The 27,231-nt window shown below is 38.2% G+C and overlaps 2 protein-coding genes across 8 annotated transcripts in view; one reads left to right on the top strand and one right to left on the bottom strand.

Annotated features, from left to right (window-relative positions):
- PATJ (PATJ crumbs cell polarity complex component) overlaps nt 1-27,231 on the top strand; it is a 762,329-nt gene that overhangs the window by 660,074 nt on the left and 75,024 nt on the right. The window lies entirely within an intron of this gene.
- DOCK7 (dedicator of cytokinesis 7) overlaps nt 1-27,231 on the bottom strand; it is a 170,096-nt gene that overhangs the window by 134,531 nt on the left and 8,334 nt on the right. For all 7 annotated transcript variants that reach the window (XM_084876068.1, XM_084876069.1, XM_084876070.1 and 4 more), the window contains exons 2-7: nt 12,375-12,480; nt 8,397-8,572; nt 8,144-8,212; nt 1,942-2,071; nt 1,635-1,847; nt 1,185-1,270 (exon numbers count right to left, since the gene is read on the bottom strand). In XM_084876068.1, the coding sequence (XP_084732194.1) occupies nt 1,185-1,270; nt 1,635-1,847; nt 1,942-2,071; nt 8,144-8,212; nt 8,397-8,572; nt 12,375-12,480 (780 nt within the window). The remainder of the gene's footprint in view (nt 1-1,184; nt 1,271-1,634; nt 1,848-1,941; nt 2,072-8,143; nt 8,213-8,396; nt 8,573-12,374; nt 12,481-27,231) is intronic.

The following is a 27,231-nucleotide window of genomic DNA, read 5'->3' as shown; positions in this document are numbered from 1 at the left end:
AGGGGAAACAATTACAGAGAATGCTATTCCCTGGAACAGCAACATCAGCAGTTCATTATCATCCCCCTAACCCCATGGTCTGCAAACTGCAGCTCACAAGCCACATGAGGCTCTTTGGCCCCTTGAGTGAGGCTCTTCCACAAAATACCATAGCCTGAGCAAGTCTATTTTAAAGATGTGGCGTTAGAAGAAGTTTAAGTTTAAAAAATTTGACTCTCAAAAGAAATTTCAATCGTTGTACTGTTGATATTTGGCTCTGTTGACTAATGAGTTTGCCAACCACTGCCCTAACCTAAAGGAAAATGTGCAAGTGGTAACCAAAATTAGAAAAAATAGCTCTATGAAGGACCCTTAACAGGGTGACAACTAATCAGTGTTATCTAGCAAAGAATGAGTTAAAAAAAAACAAGTACCCCAACTTGATCTCACTCTCTTCCACCCTCTGACTTCCTACTGATGCCTCTCTTAGCAGACCTCAACCAGATGCCAAAAGAATAGGGGTCTCGGTTATACCGTGTACATGATTAAGCCTCTACTAAGCATCCTTTGTAACACTTGACAATGCTAGTCTTTTTGAATTGTCTGGCTTTTCTTACCCATTCCAGTGCGTAAATGGTATCATATTGGATTTTCAATATGCATTCTTTCATGTTTAATTAAACACATAAAGCCTTAGCTTTCAAGGCAAGAAAATTGCCTATGTTATCTAAACACAGAAGTGGCCTGTCCTTATGCATTGCTTCTTTCAAAAAAATTATAAATTGAAACTTCTTTTTTCATAAGTCAGAACTAATAACTAACTGATAATATTAACATGATAGAGTATAAAGAGCATAGGTTGCATAATGAGTATGCTAGTTAATCTCTGCTAATGCTTTTGAACCCTGGTTTCCTCATTTGTAAAATAAAGAAAATAATATCTACCTTACAGAATTACTCTGAAGACAGCATGAAACAAAATAAGAGAAAGCATTTTGTGAAGCATAATATAAATGTGAATATTTAACTTTTTTAAAGAAGGAAAAAAATATGTACTTCAAAAAAACAAAGCCTACCATGTGACAAAGGCACAATCAATTCTTTAAGGAAAAAGATACGTTATCTTTATATTCCCCACGCCAAGAAAATACTTCTCAAAAGAATACAGTAAACCAAAGTATGCAGTAAACGAAATGAATACTCACTTGAGTGATAAACATTTTACAAGAAGTCTTTGACCAAAATGTTCTTTGGGCACATCAGGAACACTAAGTCGTTCTATTGGTTCTTCCTACAAATTGACAAGCAACACCAAAATGAACATGCTTATCATATTTCAAGCCTTCACAATTTCTTTAAAAACTTATTTATTAATTTAGTACTTTTAGTCTTCACAATTGAACACAAAATAGAATGACCTATTTATTTTAGAACAGAAGTCACTAGATCATAAGTGAGTTAAATTCACAGAAGCTACTCATTAAGAATAAATTCACTAGAATAAAAAGTATGTTTCATTTATAAAAATTATAGCTATGATTCAGGTGAGATTTATCCCCTACATTATTATAACACTATACTATACTATATATAATTCATACTCCCAAAATGTCTATTTCATAATTACTTGCTTCTTTATTCCCAAATAACTATACCTCATCTGGTGATGGATGCAAACCAAAGAGTTCCTTGTGACGGTTTGATTTCCTTTGGTCATCATTTTGACGGTCTATTTCTTCATTTGGAGTTCGATCAAGTAAGTTGGGAAGCAGAGCATCGGGAAGTGAATTTTTCAAGTCAAAAATACTACAGGCCCAGCTACCTCTTGGAGTATCATCTATTGACATTGAACGTCTTTTAAGATCATCCTGACATGTAAAATATTAAAAATATATTAATTAATGAATAAAACAAGCCATTTAAAAATATCATTTAATAGTAATTCCAAAACAAAAGTATTACTTGCTCATCCTGGTAGTTGCTGCCATCTGGAGCTTCATCAGATTCAAACACCTGTTTTGGCAAACCTTTTTGCCTTTCTTTCTGTTTATCTAATGTATTGGGATTAAATCCTGTTCCCAGTTTATGATATCTATTCAAAATAAAACAGTTATGTAAATACCAATTTTCAAAAAATTTCCACTTTTTCATCATCAAATAATAAGCCAAATATTCTATGAATATTTATTTACATAATAAATATATACACTAGCAAGTTTTGAGTGTGCTAAACAATTAACCAGAGGTTTAAGAAAACTTCCCTTCCAAGTTCTTTTAATCCAACTAGAGAGCAGGTTAAGAATTTCCAGAAGTAAATCATACTCTCCTTTTTATGACAACCATGAAATTTACAATTGTATTTTGAATTCAGGGAATAGATCAGTAAAAAGAAAGGATGAAAGAAGCCAAGTTGAAGAATAAAATGAGAGAATAGAAAATATATATTGCATTCATAATATAAATTTAAAAAGGAAAAAATATATATAAAGCATTGAATCTTAAATTTCAAATAGCCAAAATAGTTTTGCTCTATCTCTTAGGTATAAAATATCTTAAACAACCTAAAGAGGCAGACTTCTAAAATGAAACCTTCAGGATCTACATCATTGTATACATATTTAGTTAACATATATCATTACACTCTTAAATAAATGTGACCTTCTTTCCTAACAATCCAATACCTAAGAATATCAAGGAGAAACACTAAGATCAAAGAGCAATTATTGTTCCACAGTTCATATAGCCAAACAGAATAAATTTATTTTTTAATATATTTTATTGATTTTTTACAGAGAGGAAAGTAGAGGGATAAGTTAGAAACTCTGATCAGCTGCCTCCTGCATACCTCCTACTGGGATGTGCACCCAATCAAGGTACATGCCCTTGACGGAAATCGAACCTGGGACCTTTCAGTCCACAGACCAAAGCTCTATCCATTGAGCCAAACCGATTAGGGCAAGGGTAAATTTCTAATTGAAGTAGAAACAATTACAATGACCAGAGGATGATATGGATCTTGTATCAGACAATTTATGAAATAGTAAAGAATCAAATTGAATATGAATCATTTACATCATGTCTTGTTTCTAAAGATATTAAAATAGAAGCTAACTACAGTTATTTATAACTAGAGGCCAGGTGCACAAAATTCGTGCAGGGGGGGGGGGGGTAGGTGGGAGGGGGGTTCCCTCAACCCAGCCTGAATGCTCTCCAATCTGGGACCTCTTAAGGGATGTCTGACTGCCCGTTTAGGCCCATCCCTTTCACAATCCAGGACTGCTGGCTCCCAACTGCTCATCTGCCTCTGCCTGGTTGCCCCTAACCGCTTCTGCCTGCCAGCCTGATCACCCCTAACCACTCCTCTGCCAGCCTGATCGATGCCTAACTGCTCCCCGGTTGGCCCGATTGCCCCTTACTGTCCTCCCCTGCAGGCCTGGTCACCCCCAACTTCCCTCGCCTGTTGACCTGGTCACCCCTAACTGCCCTCGCCTCCTGGCTCAGTCACCCCCAAACTGCCCTCACCTGCTGACCTGGTCATACCTAACTGCCCTCGTCTACAGGCCTGGTCACCCCTAACTGCCCTCCCCTGCAGGCCTGGTCACCCCTAACTGCCCTCTTCTGCATGCCTGGTCCCCCCACAACTGCCTTCCCCTGATGGCCTGGTCACCCCTAACTGCCCTCCCCTGCAGGCCTGGTTCTCCCCCTCCCCCCATCTGCCCCTCCTGCTGGCCTGGTATCCCCCAACTGCCCTCCTCTGCCAGCTCTGTCACCCCTAACTGCCCTCCCTACTGGCCTGATCACCCTCAACTGCCCTCCCTGCAGTCCTGGCCCCCCCCCCCCCAACTGTCCTCCCCTGGTGACCTGGTCTCCCCCAACTGCCCTCCTCTGCCAGCTCTGTCACCCCTAACTGCCCTCCCTACTGGCCTGATCACCCTCAACTGCCCTCCCTGCAGTCCTGGTCCCCACCCCCAACTGTCCTCCCCTGGTGACCTGGTCTCCCCAAACTGCCCTCCTCTGCTGGCCCAGTCACCCCTAACTGCCCACAAATGCCTTTCCCTGCAGACCATCTTGTAGTGGCCATCTTGTGTCCACATGGGAGCAGCCATCTTTGAGCACATGGAGGCAGCCATCTTGTGTCTTGGAGTTAGATAGAGTTGTTATTAGTACCACCATTCAAATCACTGTCACCATCAGCTAACACCAACTAAGCAATTTTGCATAGTGCCATGGACTGTGACTCTAAGAAGCATTCCCCAACTTGCATAGAAGGCAGAGCTCTATGCTTGTATTACTTATAATAATGTCCCACGCTCAAGTTCAAATAAAATAAAATGGATGTCCCTTTCGGGGGAGAAAAATAGAAACTACACTATATTCACATCACAGCATAATCACAAAAGAAAGCATTTGTCTTTGGAAGAACTAAAATAAAAGTACTCCATATAGTAACCTGTAAGGTGTTATTCAGAAGAAGATGCTTTATGCTTTCATGAAATGCTGTGAGTGCCTTCATTTGTGAGTTGCATATCTAAGCTGCTCTAATAAACCAGAGTAGTGTTGCATTCTGCCTCCTGTATGTTCTAAAAAACTGACATTATAAAATTTAAGAGAACTGAGGAAAATGGCATGATTCATGTTCAACAGTCTTTTAATATATTTTTTTCTTATTGATTGAAACATCAATGAGAGAGAAACATCGACCAGCTGCCTCTTGCACACCCCCTACTGGGGATGTGCCCACAACCAATGTACATGCCCTTGACCGGAATCGAACCTGGGACCCTTCAGCCCGCAGACCGTTGCTCTACCACTGAGCCAAACCGGTTTCGGCTCAACAGTCTTTTATATATTATCTTTCTGTCCTCTGGTCAATTGCTATGTAAGGCTCTACATAATTACCCATCTAACCACACACATTACCATTTTTTACTTCCTGGCATGGCATTCTCACCCTCACTTATTCTATTCCAGCCACAATGACCTCTTTGCTATTCCTTGAACATTCCTACCATGCTTCTAATATGAAGCCTTTCAATGTACTGTTCTTCCCTCTACCTAATGCACACTCTTCCCCCAGATATCCAAAGTGCTTACTTTTTTAATTCTCTCAGATCTTTGTTCAACTTCAACGTTACCATAATACTTATATAAAATTAGGACATTTAGTCTATCATTTTGGCTCTTCCTATCCCCCTCACCCTATTTTTTTTTCTCCACAAGACTTACGTCCATCAAATCTAATCTATGTTATTTATCAGTGTTTGTTTATTGTCCATTGCCCTCTTTCCCAAATAGAATGTAAGCTCCGTGAGGGCAGAATGTTAGTTTTGTTGATTGTTTAGTCTGGCACACTCTAGACTTTCAATAAGTACTTGATGAATGAGTAAATAAATGAAGTACTTTCTCCCTTTCTTCTTTTTGCTGAATTATGGAAGATTTGTGGCCTCGTCTATTCCACTCTCCCATCACATCTACTCTGCCATGAAGTGCATCTGCTGAGTTTTTAATATTTTTCACTGAAGAAAATTTTAATTTCCAAAGACATCTGTCTGGCTACCATATCTGTTCATATCTCTTTGAGGATATTAATTATGCACTATGTACTTATGTGTCTTGATAAGTATTCCATTAACTGTTTCATAAGTGTTAGATTTTATTTGTAGTTTCATAATTCTTTTTCAAATTCAATGATTTTCATCAAATACTTGGCAATTCTGGGTTCTATGCTTAATTTTTGAATTTGTATCTGCATATCTATCTGGAATAGAAATACTGTATCTATTCAACCCAGACCATATCCAAAGTTGTGGAGAAGAGACAAGTCATACTGCCAGGCAGTACCTAATCTTCTGGGAATAAGGGCTCCTTCTTCCAAAATTTGCCCTCTCTGGGTACCATATATCACCTCAAGCCTCCATATTTACTGGTCTCTAAAAAGGCACCGGCGCAGGGGTTTCTAAGCAGACAAATGCCAAATAATACCCAAGGCCACTCTTCCACTGCCTATATTCACTGCTTCTGAGCTTAAAACACTATATACAGGGTGCAGCAAAAATAGATTTATAGTTTTGAGTACACAAATCATAGAATTTATTCTTTTATTATTATTTATTATTTTCCATATGAACTGCAAACCTACTTTGCCCAAGCATGTATAGTTCTATTTTCCAGGGATACTTTAAAACTTCTAGTCTATTAAAAGTACCCTTTTTGTCTTCCATTTACCACTGCAGATAATAAATAATATCCTAAATAATCCTATGTAATAAAAGCCTAAAATGCTAAGTGTCCAGTTCTCTAGTCATCTGTTTAACCAATCAAAGCATAATATGCTAATGATATGCTAAGGCCGCTCAACTGCTCACTATGATATGCACTGACTAATAGGCGGCAGTTAACCGGTCGACCGGTCGCTATGATGTGCACTGACCATTGATCAGATGTTCCAACTGGTAGGTTAGCTTGCTGCTGGGGTCCAGCCAATTGGGACTGAGCGAGACAGGCCGGATATGCCCTGGAATTTCTCCAACGGAACCTCCCTGGCTGGCCAACTTCCTGTGTCCCTCCCTGGCCCCAACTGTGGACCAGAGGGGCCCCTCCACCTGGCCTGTGCCCTTTCACAATCTGAGACACCTCGGGGATTGTCAGAGAACCAGTTTCAGCCTGATCCCGCAGGCCAGGCCGAGGGACCCCACTGGTGCACGAATTCATGAACCAGGCCTCTAGTCTAGTATAACAAAAAATATTTAAAAGGTTTGGAATCTGATGCCCCTATGTTCTAATCTGGCTAAACCACAATTTGGCTATGGGAGATCAAAGAATTTACTTAACTACTCCAAGCCTAAGCTACTTTTCTATTGAAACTTTAAATGAGATGAGTATAAAGTGCTCAATAAAATGACAGCACATAGTAAATACCCATAAACATTAACTATCTGACCCTGTTGCCTAAATCAAGGTCAGCAACACCATGATTAAAATTAAATAGTAAATTCCATAATTCTATAAAAATATATTTTAAGAACAAACAAAACTAAATCTCCTACAACTATTTTAAATCTCCTACAACTAAGCTATTTATTGAGATTTCTGGTTTTAAGTTTCCAACATACATGTATAAAAGTAAAAACTTTTGAATTATCTGACAGAGGGACATTCTCTTCACTAAATTCTAAAAGCTGGCTATTGAAATACTTATCAAAAGTGTAAGTTAATAAAAACAGCTCTTCTTTAGAAAGAGTAGCAGTCTGTGCTTTTATTAGGTCACACTAAAACTAAAAAGCATGTCAGCAGTATCCCCAAGAGTGAGGCTTAGCACAATGTTAAATCCAGTAAAATAAGACAAGCCATAAGGGCAAAACAATAAGCAACGAATACATTATTGTTGCTAGAACAACTGAGCACACAGTACTTCATTTCTGAAAACTACAGAATAAGTCATAAAAGAATTCTCCACTATTTCAGTCATCATATTTCCTTAAAAAAAAAATAAAATAAAATAAGGCTTAAAAATTAAGTCTCATACAAAGACTCTTATCTTCATTATGCAAAGTAGCAAAATGAAAGTTTTATTTGCCCTAACCACTTTGGCTCACTGGATAGAGTGTTGGCCTGCGGACTCAGGGGTCCCTGGTTCGATTCCGGTCAAGAGCATGTACCTTGGTTGCGGGCACATACCAAGTAGGGAGTGTACAGGAGACAGCTGATCAATGTTTCTCTCTCATTGATGTTTCTAACTCTCTATCCCTCTCCCTTCCTCTCTGTAAAAAAGAATTAAAAATCAATAAAATATATTTTTTTAAATTTAACTACTAAAATTTCAATAAATTGAATTCTTTTTAAAAACTAAAATCATTCATCAATAACTATCCATGATTTCCCAAAAGAATTAGACTATAAATCATTTTAATTATATACTATCAGTTATTAGTGATCTATGATAACATGAAAATATTATCTCCACAAACCTATTATTTTGTAAGAAAAGTAAGTAAGAGTAATTGTGGAACTCCTAGAGAGAAGACATATGTCTGAAGATATCTTTTGCTTCTTCAGCTACTTGTTTAAAGTAATTTTTAGGTTTCATAATTATTACTAATTTACCTTAATCTATTTATAGATCCTACTTAGTATTTTTAAATGCTATAATAAACATATAACTTACTTTCTGATAACAATTGCCCAGTCTTCTGTATAACTTCTTATACAATCTCTAACATGTGGATCCATTTCACTATTTTAAAAGAAAAACATTTGTAATTTAGACAGAAAAGCAGCAATGTTGGTGAATTTGATTGCTATAACTCTGTTTGTATAACAGAAAATAGCCCTACCGTAAGAAATAGGATATAAATCAAATAATGGATCGTAGCCTTTCTGTAGTTACTAAAACCAAAAATAGGTTAATGTCTCCTTACCTTTCTTCAGGTACAGCTGAAACAAGGGTTCTGCAGTCCCTAGGACTATGAACAACTTCGATATCATCTGGAGGGAATTCAACCAATTCCCTTAAAGGCCCAGAATCCACACCTAAAGGATGAGTAGCAAGGTACTCTTCTAAATCCACTGGATCCACTGCTTCCGTAAGGGGCACCTTTATAAAAAGGGGGGAGAAGGAGGAGATGTAGGAGATAAAAGTGAATGGAAAGGAAAAGGCAAATGTTAAGAATTTTAAAACTTTAAGCAAAAAAATTTTATTCTTTTAAAGACAATATGTTTTAACCTAGTTACTTCTAAATTTTCAACAGATGCACTAAAGAAACTATGAGATTTTGGGTTATAATCTCTTTAATTCTCTTGCTTAGACTTTATCCATGTCTCTCATGTAAAGCCAGCAATGATCATTAACGGTTTTATAATAATTTACAGTGACAAAATGCTCATAGAGGAATTCTTTTTTCTTTTTTATATCTTTGGAATTTTCATTGCTAAGTTTTTAAATAGCACTTTTATTTTACTTGTTGCCATTGTTGATTATCCTAGTAAAAACATATAATCAAACTGTGGTAAGCTGAAAAATGGTCCTCCAAAAGATCTCCCTATACCAATCCATAGACCTTTCATGACAAAAAATTAAGATAAAAAAATAAAAGGTATGATCCATAATGTGGACATTATCCTGAACTATCTGAGTGAATCACAAATGCAATCATATACATCCTTATATAAAGACAGGAAGAGTTGGGCCACACAGAGGGGAAAACCATATGAAGACATAACAAAGACAGATCTGAAGATTCTGGCCTTAAAGATAGAAGTGATGCAGTTACAAGTAACAATCAGAATCTGGAAGAGGCAAGGAACTAATTCTCTTCTATATCCTCCAAAGAGAGTGAGGCCTTGCCAAAACCTTGATTTCAGTCCATTGATGCTGATTTCAAACTTTTGGACAGAAGTAGTATGAAAAAATAAATTTCTTTTGTTTTTAAGCCACTCAGTTTGTGATAAGTTATCACAGCAGCCAAAGGAAACTAATTCACAGACCATATTGAAAGTAATAACAGAATGTTCAGGGCATTCCTTAGCAAAGTTGAAAATATACTTTTTATTAAGACACCCAACTTATTTTCTGAAGAAAAAATATTTAGGCAAAACTATGAAGGATTATATAACAAATGTCCAGATGTGAAACATTGGTGTTCTGAAAAAAATACAAAAACACACAGAAATACCATATGATGTTCCAGTATCACTTCTAGGTAAATACCAAAAAAAACAAAACAAAAAAAAACAAATAAAGACTCAAACTGATTTTGCACACTCATGTTCATAGTAGCATTACCCATAGTCAAAAGATAAAACAACTCAATGTCTATCAGCAGATGAATGGACAAAATGTGGTTTACAACAAAATGAAATATTATTCAGCCTTTGAAATTATAACACACTAGAGGCCCGGTGCTCGAATTCGTGCATGGGTGGGGTCCCTTAGCCTGACTGGGGATTGGGGCCAGGGAGAAACCACAGGAGGTTGGCCATCTGGCTGAGGAGGGACTGCAGGAGGGTTCTAGGACGTGTCTGGCCCTCTCCATCAGTCCTGATCAGCCAGACCCCAGGAGCAAACTAACCTACCGGTCAGAGCATCTGCCCCCTGGTGGTCAGTACACGCCACAGAACTTGTTAAGCAGTCAACCAAACAGTTGACGGATTGGTCAGATACTTAGCATATTACACTTTTATTATATAGGTTGATTCAACATGGATGAGCTTTGAAGACATTAAGATGAGTAAAATAAGCCAGATACAAAAGACAAACATTGTACAATTCCACTTATATGAGTTACATGGAATAGACAGATTCAGTGACAGAAAATAGAAGTTGCCAAGGATTGAGAGGAGAGAGAATAGGGAATTATTATTTAATGGGTATACAGTTTCATTTTGGGATAAAAAAATTTCTGGAAATAGCTAGCGGTAATAGTTGCACAACACTATGATATACTTAATACCACTGAATTATACATTTAGAAATGAATTGATAAATTTTGTTATACATATTTTAACACCAGATAGATAGATATATAAAAAAATTTAATGAACATTTTTAAAAAACTGAAGTCAATGCTTCTCCACCCAGATATTATTTTGGGGGCAGTATAATTTTTAAGATTTAAAGTATCACAAATGAATATTCAATGAAAATAATGACAAAAGTTGGGGATCTTACACATGTCTAATTCAAAATTAATTTTTCCTCAAAATACCAATCATATCAAGAGTGTTAGGCCCTAGCCAGTTTGGCTCAGTGAAGAGAGTGTTGGCCTGCGGACTGAAGGGTCCCAGGTTCAATTCTGGCCGAGGGTACACTCCCAGGTTGAGAACTCAATCCCCAGTAGGAGATGTGCAGGAAGCAGCCAATCAATGATTCTCTCTCATCATTGATGTTTCTCTTTCTCTCCCTCTCCCTACCTCTCTGAAATCAATTTTTAAAAAAGAGTAATAAGTATTAGGGTGTCATAGGAACCTATGACACTCTCTTAAAAACATTAAATCACATAGAGGATAACTGATCTTGTTTCTATAATTTATAGAGAAGGTCAATGGCTTTCTAGGTGTAATGTTAGCTAGATCAAGGAAACAAATTTATTTTTGCTACAATGGTCTCCATTCCCTCTGATGCCCATGGGGAGACAGAAGCCTGAGTTTTAGTCTTGGGATGTATTGATGAGCTCCTTACAACTATAAATTATTTTACAAGACTCCAAAGAAATCCTGTATTCACTGACAAAAAGAAGAAGATTGCAACATGACTTTATATGAGAGAGTTAGTGATAGGGCAGCAAGCAGGGTTAAAGGTGACAAAGAGAATAGGAAAGCACTACAGAATCTCTCACAGGCAATGTGAGAACTTATCTAACTTCAGCAATCATTGCATTGGAATTTTGGCTGACATGTTTATTTTATTTTTATTTTGGCTGATATAGTTAAAGATCTCTTTCAATTCTTTGCAGCGTGCCATCAAAACTTCTGGCATTTAGCCCTGGCTGGTTTGGCTCAATGGATAGAACATCTGCCTGCGGACTGAAGGATTCCAGGTTTGACTCCAGTAAAGAGCACATGCCTGGGTTGCAGGTTCGATCCCCATTGGGGTACATGCAGGAGGCAGCCAGTCAATGATTATCTCTCATCATTGATGTTTCTATCTCTCTCTTCCTCATCCTTCCTCTCTGAAATCAATAAAAATATATTATAAAAACAAAACAAAACAAAAACCTTCTGGCATTTAATTAGTGGTTGTTTGGGCCTGAAGGAAAGGGGGTAAAAGAGTTATAGCTAAAGAGTTTGTTTTTTTTAAGGTGATGAAAATATTCTAACTGGACTGTAGCAATGGTTGCACATATCTTTGAATATGTTAAATCCATTGAATTGTAAATTAAATGGATGAACTGTATGATAAATAAATTAAATTTCAATAAAGCTGTTTAAAAAAAGTTCAGCCAGAATCTAATCAGTTACAGGAAATACAGAAGTAGAAAAACAAGTCTACAAGGAAGAAATTTCAAAAAAGCTGCATCAGAATCTAATCAGTTACAGGAAATACAAGGAATAGAGAAATAAGTCTACAAGGAAGCAAACATAAAATCCAAAAGGCAAGATATACTGTAAGACAACTAACCCAATTTCCTCAAGTCAATGTCATAAAAACAAAGTTAAAATTTCAGAATTGATTAAATCCTGAATGTAGTTTCAGAATTGACTAGGAAATCAACACTTCTATAATATCTCCTAATATTCTCCCCCAACTCAAATTTCAGGAAAGAGAAAACAATAAATAAGGTTATGAAACGAGTGATGCTATCCAATCTACTGGATCCTATCTTCCCACTATTTTTTCATGGCCTAGTCAGTAATATACCAATAACATACCATATCCATATTTTAAATATGCTACTTACTGCGGTATGATGGGATATATTGCCAACAATGTTGAGGTTTTTAAGCAGTTGAGGAGAACCACTATATTGCCCAGAGATCTGCTTCCTAACTTCAGCAGCCACAGTTCTACAACAAAGAAAGCAAATATATTATTTTTAAAAAGAAAACAAAAACTAGGTTTAAAATGGGAGAAAGGTAAGTATATTAAAGATCCATTTGAAGAACAAAATCTCAGCATGTTAATTCTATCTAATAAAAGAGTAATGTACAAATTAACCATTACTCTACTGCACCCCAAAGCCATGCCCACCAGCTAATCAGGAGCGAGTATGCAAATTAACCCAACCAAGATGGCTTCAGCCACAGAGCAAGCAAGAGGCTTGGGTTTCCCTGGCAATGGAGGAAGCCAAGTTTTCCACACACCTTGGCCGGCCCAGGCCTCCACTCAAGGCTACAAAGTTCCAATTATAAAAGATAAATAAATCCCAACAAAAATGGCAGCAGCCACAAAGCTGGAGAGAGCAGGAGGCTTGAGATGCCCCCGGCAATGGAGGAAGCCAAGCTTCAGCAGCCCTGACCTGCCTTGGCCTCCACTCAAGGCTACAAAGTTTCAATTATAGAAGATAAATAAATCCCAGATACCAGAGCCTCCACTTGGGTCACTAGGGGGCGTGGCCAACCTGCAAACCACCACAGGCCCCTTGCCCAGGCTGCCCAACGGGCCAAGGGAACCCCTACCCTGATCCAGGATACCCTTTAGGGCAAACAAGCTGACTCCCACCCATGCACCAGGCCTCTATACTATCTAATAAAAGAGTAATATGCAAATTGACCATTACTCTAACACACAAGATGACTATCCCCATGTAGTCAAAGATTCTGCCCCCATGTGGACACAAGATGGTCATTACAAGATGGCCAACAGGGGAGGGCAGTTGGGAGGGACCAGGCCTGCAAGGGAAGGCAGTTGTGGGCAATCAGGCCAGCAGGGGAAGGCAACTGAGAGGGACCAGGCCTGCAAGGGAGGGCAGTTGGGAGTAATCAAGCCTGCAGAGGAGAACAGTTAGGGGTGATCAGGCCGGCAGAGAAGGGAAGTTGGGGCAACCGGGCCTTCAGGGAAGGCAGTTGAGGGAGACCAGGCCTGCAGGGTAGGGCACTTGGGGGTGACCAGACGTGTAAAAGAGGGCAGTTATGGTGACCAGGCCTGCAGGGGAGGGCAGTTAGGGGCAAACAGGCTGGCAGGGGAGCAGTTGGGCATCAATCAGGCTGGCAGGGGAGTGGTTAGGGGGTGATCAGGCTAGTAGGCAGGCAAGCAGCTGAGAGCCAGCAGTCCTGAATTGTGAGAGTGATGTCCCAGATTGGAGAGGATGCAGGTTGGGCTGAGGGACACTCCCCACCCTCCAACCCCATGCATGAATTTCATGCACTGGGCCTCTAGTCCTTTCTAATAAAAGAGTAATATGCAAATTAAGACTATAAATTTATAAGATACTAGAAACCCAATGCACAAAATTCGTGCATGGGGTGGGGGGTGTCCCTCAGCCCAGCCTGCACTGTCTCCAATCTGGGACCCCTTGAGGGATGCCCGACTGTCCATGTAGGCCCAGTCAGAAATCCGTTTCACAATCCAGGACTGCGGGCTCCCAACCACTCACCTCCCTGCCTGCCTGGTTGATCCTAATCGCTTCTGCCTGCCAGCCTGATCACCCCCTAACCACTCCCCTGCGAGCCTGATCGACACCTAACTGTTCCCTGCCGGCCTGATTGTCCTTAACTACTATGTCCTGCCAGCCTGCTCACCCCTAACTGCCCTCCCTTGCCAGCCTTGTTGCCCCTAACTGTCCTCTCCTGCAGTTCTAGTCGTCCCCAACTGCCCTCCCCTGCTGGCCCAGTCACCACTAATTGCCCTCCCTTGCCAACCTGGTCACCCCCAACTGCCCTCCCCTGCAGGCCCCACTGGGGATGTGCCACAACCAAGGTACATGCCCTTGACTGGAATAGAACTTGGGACCCTTCAGTCCACAGGCTGACGCTCTATCCACTGAGCCAGACCGGTTTTGGTGAAAGAGAATCTTTTAATAGCAGACATACAAAAAAATAATCCCCATTTTACAAATATTTGTCTTATTTCTGTATGACACAACTTTCCCAAAAAAGAAAACTGACAATAATTGAAAATAAGAACCTGTTCCAAACTGAGCTTTAACAGCAATATCTGCAACCCAGACAATGGATGTATTTACAATGAGATCTCTGTATAAAAAGATTTCATTAAATAGTAACAAGGAATTTTTCCCAAATAAAAAAAAGTATCTCTTAACCATACTATGGCCCAGAGAATGCAAGATAAGAAATGTGATGAATACAGTTCTTGATAACAGTTAAAACACTTTATCGTAGATTACTTTTTCTGACAATTTTTGCTACACTTAGTGATAACACATACAGTAAGGTAATAAGGAAGTCCTTTTTACTTCTAATAAGCTATTAACTTCAACTTCAAAATGGAAAGAAGAGGTCAGAAATCCCCTAATAACTGATGCTCTTAAATTATAAGAGAAAAGCTTCTTCCCCTCCCAAAAGAACATGATCCAATATTTGACCTATTGGTCTCCTTATCAACTCTCTCCACCATAGGATGTTGGAAATAACCAACAAAGGATGCACATTCTGCAGCAAAGTAATGTTGCATTTAATCTTTCCTCTAACCTCCTCTCATTTTCAGATGCACCATCCAACCATGACTTCCAGAATGACCCAAGGATAATAAGCTGATCTGGGTCTCTCTCATCTCCAGTCAGCCTAAGTAAAGCGAATAAGAAGAGTTTAGACTAAAATAAAAGCATTTAGTTGAGCCATTTCTTTAATGTCACAGAAAATAGCTGCAATGTAACATGTCAAATAAAAGGACAAGACCTCGCTAGGACCAGTTTGGCTCAGTGGATAGAGCGTCGGCCTGGGGACTGAAAGGTCCCAGGTTCGATTCCAGTCAAGGGCATGTACCTTGGTTGCAGGCACATCCCCAGTAGGGGGTGTGCAAGAGGCAGCTGATCGATGATTCTCTCTCATCGATGTTTCTAACTCTCTATCCCTCTCTCTTCCTCTCTGTAAAAAAAAAAAAAAAGAACAAGACCTCTTGGAACTGGCACTGTTTATATCTAAGAGCACTGTTTATATCTAAGATAGAAGTCAGGGAAAAAGAGAAGGGGAAGAGAATATACCACAGAATGTACCAGGTAAGAAAGTATATCAAAGGCAATGCAAAAAAAAGGGCTAACTAGAAATCTCCAAAAGAAAAAGGACAAAAACAGCTGATGATGTCCCAGTGCTGTGACCATCAAAGTGAGGGAGGAAAAGAGGGAGAGAGGGAGGGAACAAATGGCTCTTGGACACTGGTGTGAAGAAAGCAGTTATAAAAACCATTTCTGGCCAAAACCGGTTTGGCTCAGTGGATAGAGCGTCGGCCTGCGGACTGAAAGGTCCCAGGTTCGATTCCGGTCAAGGGCATGTACCTTGGTTGCGGGCACATCCCCAGTAGGGCGTGTGCAGGAGGCAGCTGATCGATGTTTCTCTCTCATCGATGTTTCTAGCTCTCTATCCCTCTCTCTTCCTCTCCGTAAAAAATCAATAAAATATATATATTTTTTAAAACAATTAATGAGATATTTGAACACAGACAAGCAATGTATTACATAATTAAGAATTATTGGTTTATTTTTAATGTGTGAAAACAGTATTAAATGTGCAAGAAAAAAAATGTCCTTTTATTTTAGAGATACAAATGATTTAGCTTAGGACTCTTTAGTTATTACTCTGGCTTAATGAGGAAAGCTAGCAAATTAAATATAAGGTACAGATGGGGCAAATACCCTTCAATCAGTATATCACGGCCTCCATAAAGCCCTGCCTGATAATTTCTACTCTATTTCACTTAGGTAAAACACTCTGTTGGGCTTTCCAAGCACTCTGTGTTTATCCATATACGTTCAAAAAATGGAGTTCCTAGGAGGCTAGTTCAGACAGGCAGCAGACTAGCCAGACTGCTTTTCACCGTAGCATAAGAAGAATCTGGCCTTGCTGACAGAATTTGATTTCAACAGCAGGAAAGCCTGGTTTGTAAACATTCTCTTAAAAGCAGCACATAAATTGCAAAGTCAGTTTTTCTTAAATAATGGCAATGCAACCCTCAACTATAAAATTTGATGGAAAAGAAAAAGGTACAGTTAAATATCAAGAATTTGGCTTCCCAAGCCTGGTACACTCTCACTCTTTAGAGGCACCTTTGCAACCTTCTTGAGGAATCTGGGAGGAATAAGAAAAACTTCACTTTCATCCTAGCTGGTTTGGCTCAGTGGATAGAGCATCAGCCTGCGAACCAAAGGGTCCTAGGTTTGATTCTGGACAAGGCCAGCATGTACCTTGTTTACATGCTCAGCAGGAGGCAACCAATCAATGTGTTTCTCTCACATCAATGTTTCTCTCAGTCCTTCCCTCTCTCTCCCAATTTCTCTAAAAATCAATGGAAAAATATCCTCAGGTAAGGATTAGAAAAACAAAAAAAGAAAGAAAAGGAAAACTTCACTTTCAATTGAAGTACGCTTTGCTGTCTCTTATTTTATATAAATGCCTCAAAGCAGGTTAATGTCTGCCATTAAAGAAAGTGTACAGAGTGAGTGGGGCAAAAGTAAGTTAACAGTTGTTCATATGGCAAATAATTAATAATTATTATTATTGTTTTTATTATATTAAATAATTAATAAATAATAATACAAGAACAAACTCACAACTACAAACATACTTTTGCCCTACCTTCTATATTCTTTAACTCTGTCTGGTGGCTCTTTTCTACTTCATTTTGATAATTGAACAATACCTTAATCATGGCATCTATCAAATTGTTTTTAAATCTATTTACCAATCTCCTTGAAAGAACTAAGCAATTAAAAGGTAGATCTTCACATTATTTATCATTATACCCTTTAGCAGGGTGCTTTAAAAAGGATTACAAAGCTACAGTGGAAAATGAGAATAAAGAGAAACTCATAACTCCTCCCCAAAAAAAGCAGTTCAATGAGAATGCTAGAATGGAATGAGTGATGTGAGCTTCTTGGAGGGAGAGGGGCAGAGAGAGCTGGGAGGGGGAGATAGATACTAGTATATTACAAGAGTGAAAAGAAGGTAGGTAATAAATGAATTTAGAGATTACATCATATATAAACTTTCCAAATGCTTTTTAGAGTAAACTAACCTGTAAGTATAGTTGGTTTCTAACTTATTGAGAAGGGACAAGAACATACGCTTTTTAATCTATTTCTGTCAAATAGGTAAATATTTGCTGGCGGGGGAAAATCTGAATCCACATAAGATTTCTAAATGTATAACCTTTCTTAAAAAGCATAGCTGACACCATTATTATCCCATGTGTTTACTGGTAAGGTAAAAATATTACTATTGAAACTCTTTATTTTTTTTAACAAGATATATAACATGTTTACATATCTCAAAGTAGTCTCTAGCCCTAACCAGTCTGGCTCAGTGGATAGAGCATCAGCCTGAGGACTAAGGGGTCCCAGGTTTGATTCCAGTCAAGAGCATGTACCTTGGTTGAGGGCACATCCCCAGTGGGAGGTGTGCATGAGGCAGCTAATCGATGTTTCTAACTATCCCTCTCCCTTCCTCTCTATAATAAATCAATAAAATATACTTTTTTTTAAAAAAGTAGTCTCTAATATATCTTTACCATCTCGGCAAAGGGCTGGTTCCAGAACTACTTTCAAGCTTTATGATTATGCAAATAAAATTACTATGAGAAGCAGGTTATTCAATATAGAGAGAAGACAAAGAAAACAACTTGATGAAAGAAGACATTTAAAAAATAAATATAACAAATATGTGCATGACATTAAAAAATTCAAACTTCAGCCCCAACTGGTTTGGCTAATGGATAGAGCGTCAGCCTGCGGACTGAAAGATCCCAGGTTGGATTCTGGCCAAGGGCATGTACCTTGGTTGCGGGTACATCTCCAGCAGGAGGGTGTGCAGGAGACAGCGGATTGATGTTTCTCTCTCATCAATGTTTCTGACTCTATATCCCTCTCCCTTCCTCTCTGTAAAAAAATCAATAAAATATATTTTTAAAAATTCACAAAGAGGTAAAAGAAAAAGATATTCTCTCTCTACCACTTCCAATCCCCAGCCTTATTCCTCAAATGTAACCACTTAGTATTTTCTTAGGTACCCTTCAAGAAAAAGATGTGTATTTATTAGTATATACACATATACATATATATATCACTTATTTAATAATATCATACAATAACATTTTCTTGATACATTATCAGCATATAAAAAATAATACTAGCAATACTTATCAAGCACATACAATCTACCTGACAATGAGCAAAATGTTACATTTGTTACACCTCATTCATTTAATCTTCAGACAATCCTATCTGGCATTCTATTAGGATATTTAACTTTCAAGAGGTCAAGTTCATACAGGCAATAATGAGTAACACCAAGATCTGAGCTTAACCACTGCTCTCTTTCTTTTTATCTGTAATAGAGTCCATGACATACATAAACTGGAACATATTTAGCCAATCTCTACTGGTAGACATTAGGCTATTTCTAGTTTTTGCAAAGACCATCACTGGAATGTAAATTTCATTAGAGCAGATTTTTGTGTGAATCAAAAATTATGAGTAATTTTTATTATCTCTTTTGTGCCTTTTTTTCTGCAGTACTATGTATTATTATAATCAGGAAAAAAAATAGATATTGAGATAAAATTAAAGTTACTTTCTCAAGCTTATTTTGAATGGTAGAGCCAGGGTTTGAATTCAGATCCTTAAAGCTCCTCAGGCCTCTTTCTATGGAAGAAAGTTTCCAAAGGTAAATTATTCTAGCAATAGTTAATATCAGTAATTTCTCTATTCTTCAAAACCTAGCTATGAGGTCAGTTAAATATACCCGGGGAAAATGTCTAGTTTTATATACTACTAGATATAAATAGGAACACTTTAATGACTACCGCCACTGTTACGATCGGCTTCCTACCTTTCACGGATGGCTAAATGAAACTCCCATTGGAGGCACTGCCTCTGTGCCACTTATAAACCAGCCTGTGTCAAATTCCTTAGGAATTTAGATTCAGAGTACATCAGTAACCACTAAAAGCCCCCCCCCCCCCCCAAAATGAAAACATATAGGTTGGTTTATGAAACCAGAGAACAGAAATAGTCCTTCTATATAATATGCGTTAACATGTAAGACATAGCTTCTTTTTGTGGAGAATTTCTTAAAAACTCAGATGACTCATGCATCCCATCTGACACTATTTTGGGATAACATTTAAGTCAAAGATTTAGAAAGCATTGTATCAAAGAGACTTGGATGTCTCCATCACTCTGATCTATAGCATTTCAATATAACTCAATTTCTTCACCTAAAACATGAGAATATTGCTCCCTAAAATGATGGAACGTATTAAATTATAACTATATTTAAAATTTTAGCACTTAAAAAAATTAACACATCTGAAACTAACAACTAAAAAAAAAAAAAAATAGTGGCGGGGATGTCGGGAGAATACCTCACTGGAAAAATCTAATCCTCCCAAAAGGAGGTAAATTTATTTCAATTCCACCCTTCTTCATAGAAATAAAGCCAGAATCTTCTTACAAATGTGCAAATTATATCCTGGTGTAAACTATATACAATTAATTGCTAAATCCTGTTCATTTTAATTCTTAAATACTTTTCAACTCTCTGTCCCTTCTACAGCATCCATCTACATGTAACAACATGCTTAATGCTCTAAGTCTAAATGCTTGCTTCTGAGAAAGGGAAGCAAGCAAGAGTGTCTGCTCTCACCACTTCTTTTCAACACTGTACTGCAGGTTCTAGTCAATGCAAGAAGAAATAGGAGGGAGGGAGGGAGGGAGGGAGAGAGGGAAGGAGGGAGGGAGGGAGGGAGGAGAAATAAAGGCATTTAGATTGTAAAGGAAGAAATAAAGTTATGTTTATTCACCGATAACAGGGTCCTGTATATGGAAAACCTTAAGAAATCCACACATAAAGAAGCTACCAGAACCAATGAATTCAGCAAGATCAGAGGATACAAGTTCAATATTCAAAAATCAATTGCATTTCTATACACTAGCAATGAACAAATCAAAAATAATTTTGTAATTCCACTCATGATAACCTCAAAAACAATAAAATACTTAGAAATAAATTTAACTAAAGAAGTACAAGACTTACACAATGAAAACTTAAACTTTGTTGAAAGAAATCAAGTAAGATCTATTAAATGAAGAGACAGTCTGTGTTCACAGATTTGAAGATTCAATATTGTTCAAATGGCCAGAGGAAAGGGGGTGGGGAGAAGGTGGAGGGGGAGTCAAAGGAGGAGAAAACGGGGACATCTGTAATAGTGTCAACAATAAAAATAAAGAAAAAAAATATCTGTTCACATGGCAATTCTCCCCAAACTAATCTACTGATTCAATATAATCACTATCAAAATCCCAAAAGGATTTTTGCAGAAATTAACAAAATTTATATTTGATATTGATCCTCAAATGTTTATGGAAATGCAAAACAGTCTAGAATAGGCAAAACAATTTTTAAAAAAATTAAATTAACACTTGGACAACTTACACTTCCAGATTTCAAAACCTACTATAGAGTAGCAGTAATTAATCAAAACAATGTAATACTGGTCTAAGAATAGCCATATAGATCAATGAAACAGAACTGAATGTCAAGAAATAAACACTTGCATTATGGTCAACGGATTTTAGACAAATGTGCCGAGGCAATTAAATGAAACAAGTATAGTTTTTTCAATAGTTTTGCAATAACTGAACATTTCCATGCAAAAAAATGAAGTTAGGCTCTCATCACACACTATACATAAAATGGATCATAAGCCTAAATGTAAGAGCTAAAACTATAGAACTTGCAGAAGAAAACAGAGAAAGCCTCTCAACCATGAATTAAGCAGTCTTAGATACAGCACCAAAATAATGATCCATAAAAGAAAAATTAGTTAACAGGACTTCATCAAAATTAAAAATGTGCTTAAAAATTCACCATTAAGAAAATGAAACACAAACCAGATAGGGGAAAAAAAAAATTTGTAACACATATATATAAAATAAAGGACTTTTATCTATAACATAAAAAAAAAAAAACCTCTTATAACACAAAACAAAAAAAATAACCCAATTTAAAATGAATAAATGATTTCAATGGCTATTTTACCAAAGAAGTCTGTGAATAGTCAATAAGCACAAGAAAAACATCATAATCATTAGAGAAATGAAAAAAAAAAAGGCACAATAAAGTGCCAACCTCATACTCACTTAACCCTTTGCACTCCGCTGTCCCCTCTCAGGGGACATCGGAATTCTAGCATATCACTCGGATGTCCCCTCTCAGGGGACATTGCAGTTTATTAGTGATTACGGGGAATTGAGTTATTTCAACGCACTCCGCCGCAAAGTAGCATCGAGTAGCTGGTAGCCAATGTCCAGAATGGTTCGGAGTGCAAAGGGTTAAATGTCTATAATCAAAAACAAGACAATAACAAGTGTTACCAGGGATGTGTAGAAATTAGAACCCTCATACATTGCTGGTGGAAATGTAAAGTGGTATAGTTGCTATGGAACAGTTTGGAAGTTCCTCAAAAATTAAACAAAACTACCAGATGATCCAGCAATTCCACTCCTAGGAATATACCCACAAGAACTAAAAATAGGTGTTCAAACAAAAGCTGTTCATAGCAGCACTATTCACAATAGCCAAAGTTAGAAACAACCTAAATGTCCATCAGCTGGTGAATGGATAAACGAAATGTGCTATATACATACAATGAAATGTTATCTATATATATAAAAGCCTAAGCGACTGTACAACCGAAGGACCCGATGACTGGCCAGTAGCTATAATGCACACTGACCATCAGGAGGCAGATGCTCAATGTTTGTCCTCTGGTCGTCAATGCACATCATAATGAGAGATTGAGTGGCCTTAGCATATCATTAGCATACTGCATTTTTATTGGTTGAACAGACAACTGGAAGACCAGACACTTAGTATATTAGACTGTTTATATAGGATATTTCACAAGTTACATTTAGATTTTAATAGGTACTAAAACTGACTATTCAGCTATATATTTAAATAATTATAGTGATGTTGCACAACTTAAAATGACTAGTTTTAAAGACCATGAGTTGTTTTGGTGTGACCACACTCTTGCCCTAATTCTTTTGGTCAGAAACCCCTTTTTTGTAAGGAACTCATTCCTTGAGATTGGGTGGGGCTGACACAATCACATCCTTCTTCAAGCCATAGAGGACATGTGACCCAGTACCTGCCAAAGACCCTTATATACATAGTAATTGGTTCAAAGAAGAACATGTGACCCAAGTCAGACCAATAACTGTTGCTGGATCTTTTGTGCCAGAACTAAACTGGCAGGATTTGAGCCTGAGGTTGCGAACCCTCATTGTAACTCAGTGGAAAATCTATAAAAGACAGGAGGATAGGAGGTCTGCCGACATCATATGTATCTCTGGACCAGATGTACTCAGTTATTAAGTCAACACTTTCTTGTGTGCAAATGAATCTGATTTGAGTTTCTGACAACTGCAATCAAAAAGTCTCTTCTATAAAAAGCCACTGAAAAAGTAGTGAGACAACCTAGCTGGTGTGGTTTGGTGGTTGAGCGGGCATCTATGAACCAGGAGGCAGCCAATCAGTGATTCTCTCTCATCACTGATGTTTCTATCTCCCTCTCTTCCTCTTTGAAATCAACATATATGTGATATATATTTTTTTATTTTTTTTTAAAGTAGTGAAACATCTAGAATGGTTGCCAAAGGGATCCAACCCAGAAGAGAAGAGGAGTTATCTCTCTGAAGAGAATGAATTAACCAATGAAAAAACACAATTCAGGAGAAAAGCAGGGCGATTAATTTCTTCTTCTTCCAGACTCCCATCTACTGATCTGAGGAACTGCTCCTCCATAAAAAGATATCCTGTGTGGCCAAGCAAGACACCTGTCAACAATCTCTCCACAGCTCTTTGGGGAGCAGTTGCCAATGAGATAAGCTATCACCTTATACTGTTTCTCTTCCTTTTCTGCCTCATTTTCATTTTCTCTTTTGATGCCTGAAATTATGCCTCCCAGATAAAGTCTCAACTCTTATTCCTTGTCTCAGTACCCATTTCTAGAGAACCCAGACCAATAAAAGTACAGCAACCATCGGGCATTGAGATAAACAAAATAAGGATTCTCAATACAATGTTGAATAAAAATAATAATTTGCACAGTAATAAAGACAAAAAATAAATCAGTTATAAGGTTTGGAAAGGAAGGAACAAAAATTCATGATTTTTAGATGATATGGTTATCCATATTACATATGAGTCCACAGATACATTTTTAGAATTAACAAGAGTTTAGCAATTTATATAGCTGGTACAAAATCCTTATATACTAGGAATCCTACCTAATAAAAGAGTAATATGCAAATTAACCATCACTCTGCTACACCCATGCCACCAGCCAATCAGAGAGAGTATGCAAATAAACCAACCAAGATGGCTATAGCCACAGAGAGCAGGAGGGAGGCTTGGGTTTCCCAGGCAATGGAGGAAGTCAAGCTTCCCGCCTGCCCTTGCCAGCCTAAGCCACTCAAGGCTACAAAGTTTCAATTATAGAAGGTAAATAAATCCAAACAGAAATGGCTGCCAGCCACAAGCGAGCAGGAGGCTTGGCTCCACTCCAGGCTACAAAGTTTCAATTGTAGAAGGTAAATAAATTCCAGATACCAGGGCCTCTGCTGGGGTCGCTGGGGACCATGGCTGGCCTGCAAACCACTGCAGGCCCCTCGCCCAGGCTGCCCCACACCCCAAGTGAACCCCACCCTGATCCAGGACACCCTTCAGGGCAAACCAGCTGGCTCCCACCCATGCACCAGGCCTCTCTACTATCTAATAAAAGAGTAATATGCAGATTGACCATCACTCCAACACACAATAGCTGCCCCTATGTGGTCAAAGATAGCTGCCCCTATGTAGACACAAGATGGCCACCACAAGATGGCCAGCAGGGGAGGGCAGTTGAGAGGGACCAGGCCTGCAAGAAAGGGCAGTTGCAGGCGATCAACCCTGCAGGGGAGGGCAGTTAGTGGTGACCAGGCCAGCAGAGGAGGGAAGTTGGGGACAAACAGGCTGGCAGGGGAATGGTTAGGGGGTGATCAGGTTGGCAGGCAGAAGTGGTTAGGGGCAATCAAGAAGGCAGGCAGGTGAACAGTTGGGAGCCAGCAGTCCTGGACTGTGAGAGGGATGGCCGACTGCCGGTTTAGGCCCAATCCCACCAGGATCGGATCTAAACGGGCAGTCAGACATCCCTCGAGGGGTCCCAGATTGGAGAGGATACAGGCTGGGCTGAGGGACACACACACACACACACACACACACACACACACACCGGTGCACGAATTTCGTGCACCAGACCTCTAGTCCTATATAATAAAAGGCTAATATGCAACTCGACTGAATAGTGGAATGACTGGTTGCTATGATGTGCATTGGCCATCAGGGGGCAGATGCTCAATGCAGGATCTGTCCCCTGGTGGTTAGTGCACACCCACCAGGGGAGCACTGTTCATCCAGAAGCCAGGCTCATGGCTGGCAAGCTCAGCAGTAGAGGAAGGAGCCTCTCCCACATCTGCAGCAGCTCCCCCAAGAGTTCCCAGACTGCAAGAGGGCACAGGCCGGGCTGAGGGACCACCCCCTACACACACACAAAGGGCACCAGGCCTATAGTAAATCTAATAAAAGATATGTAAAAACCTTGCAGAGAAAATTATAAAATTTCATTGTGTAATATAAAGAACTAAATAAATGGAGAGCAGCCCAGCCGGCGTGGCTCAGTGGTTGAACATCAACCTATGAACAAGGAGACCAGGAGGTTTGATTCCCGGTCAGGGCATATCCTGGATTGTGGAATTGATCCCCAGTTTGGGGAGTGCAGGAGGTAGCGATCAATGTTTCTCTCTCATCATTGATGTTTCTATCTTTCTCTCTCTTTCCCTTCCTCTCTGAAACCAATAAAAATATTTTTTTAAAATAAATAAATGAAGAGTACACCATAAATTGGAAATTTAGTAATATAAGCATGTCACCGTTCCCAAACTGATATATAAATTAAATGAAATCCCAGTCAAATTCTAATAAGATTTGGAGGTTTTCTAAAATATACATGGAAATTCAAAGAGCTCACTCAGAGCAGCAGCCAAGATACTGTAAAAAGGTGGGAGGAGTTACTTTACCAAATTCTAAGACTAATTAGAATTAAGAGCATTTATAACTGGTGAAAATATGTATAACCAGAACTATCAAACAAAATAGCCCAGAAAAAAAAACCCACAAATAAGGACACACAATCTCTTACAGAGGTGGAAGGTCAGATCAAGGGAGAAAAAATAATCCACTGTGAGTAAAATTAAAATTTCATACCATATACATATCAAGCCCAAGTAGAATATAAGCCTAAATACAAAGGAGTCAACTACAAGTTTGTGATAATACAGGTGGAAATCGCCGAAACCGGTTTGGCTCAGTGGATAGAGCGTCGGTCTGCAGACTGAAAGGTCCCAGGTTCGATTCCGGTCAGGGGCATGTACGTTGGTTGCGGGCATATCCCCGGTAGGGGGTGTGCAAGAGGCAGCTGATTGGTGTTTCTAGCTCTCTATCTCTCTCCCTTCCTCTCTTTAAAAAATCAATAAAAGTATATTTAAAAAAAAAAATACAGGTGGAAATCTTAATGACCTCAGAAAACCTTAATGACCTTATTTGTTTAAAAAAATAAAGTATTTCTTAAACAAGACCTCAAAAGTACTAACAGTCAAAAAAAAAACAAAAACCAAAAACTGATAAATTGCATTAAAACTGAGCACTCCATTTTGAAAAAAAAAAAAAAAAAACCTCCATAAAGAATATTAAAAACTGGGTAGGAAGATATTTGCAACACCTATAATCAATAAATGACTAATACACTAAATGTATATAAAGTACTCACACAAATCAATAAGAAAAAGACAGAACCCAAAGCAAAAAAATCAATGAGAAAGAATGGCAAAAGATTTCAATAAGCAATTTACAAATTTACAGCTCAATCTCATCAGTAAATACAAATTAAAACTTTTACAATATGATAGCATCACCCATCCACCGATTGGCAAAAACGAACAAGTCTGCAATACTAAATGATGTAATTATATAAAGAACATTGTTGTGGGAGTGTAAATTTCTACAACTATCTTAGAAAACAGTTTGGCATTACCTAATAAACTTGATGAGAAATAAAACTGCTAGACAAGCAATAACATACCTAAAACCCAGCAATTTCCATACCTGGGTATACCATAGAGAAACTCATGCACACGTGTACCAGAATAAATGTATAGGAATATTAATAGGATCATTGCTTCTAATAGTCAAAAGCTGGAAACAATCCAATTCTCCATTGACTGTGAAATGGAAAATTGTGGTATTTATACAATGAAATAATATTAAGAAATAAAAATGAATAAACTTCAATTACTCTTAACATTATGAATATCAATTACAGATATAATTTTGAGCAAAAGAAAATAAAGCATACTAACATACAGTATGACTAGATGTAAATGAATGGCGAAAAAAAGCAGAAAAAATCTGTTACTTAGAGATGCATTAATACGTGGAAAAAATAGAAAAGAAAAGAAAAAGAAAAAAGAAAAAGGAAATGGTTATCCCTAAAGTAAGGGTATTGGATTAGAATAGTCTGAAGAAAAAGGTAAGATTTAGAAAAGA

Source organism: Pipistrellus hanaki, assembly GCF_964339955.1.
Source record: "Pipistrellus hanaki genome assembly, chromosome: 2".
Lineage (NCBI taxonomy): Eukaryota > Metazoa > Chordata > Mammalia > Chiroptera > Vespertilionidae > Pipistrellus > Pipistrellus hanaki.
The sequence above is the reverse complement of the archived record's forward strand: the minus strand, read 5'-3'. Positions and strand labels throughout refer to the sequence as shown.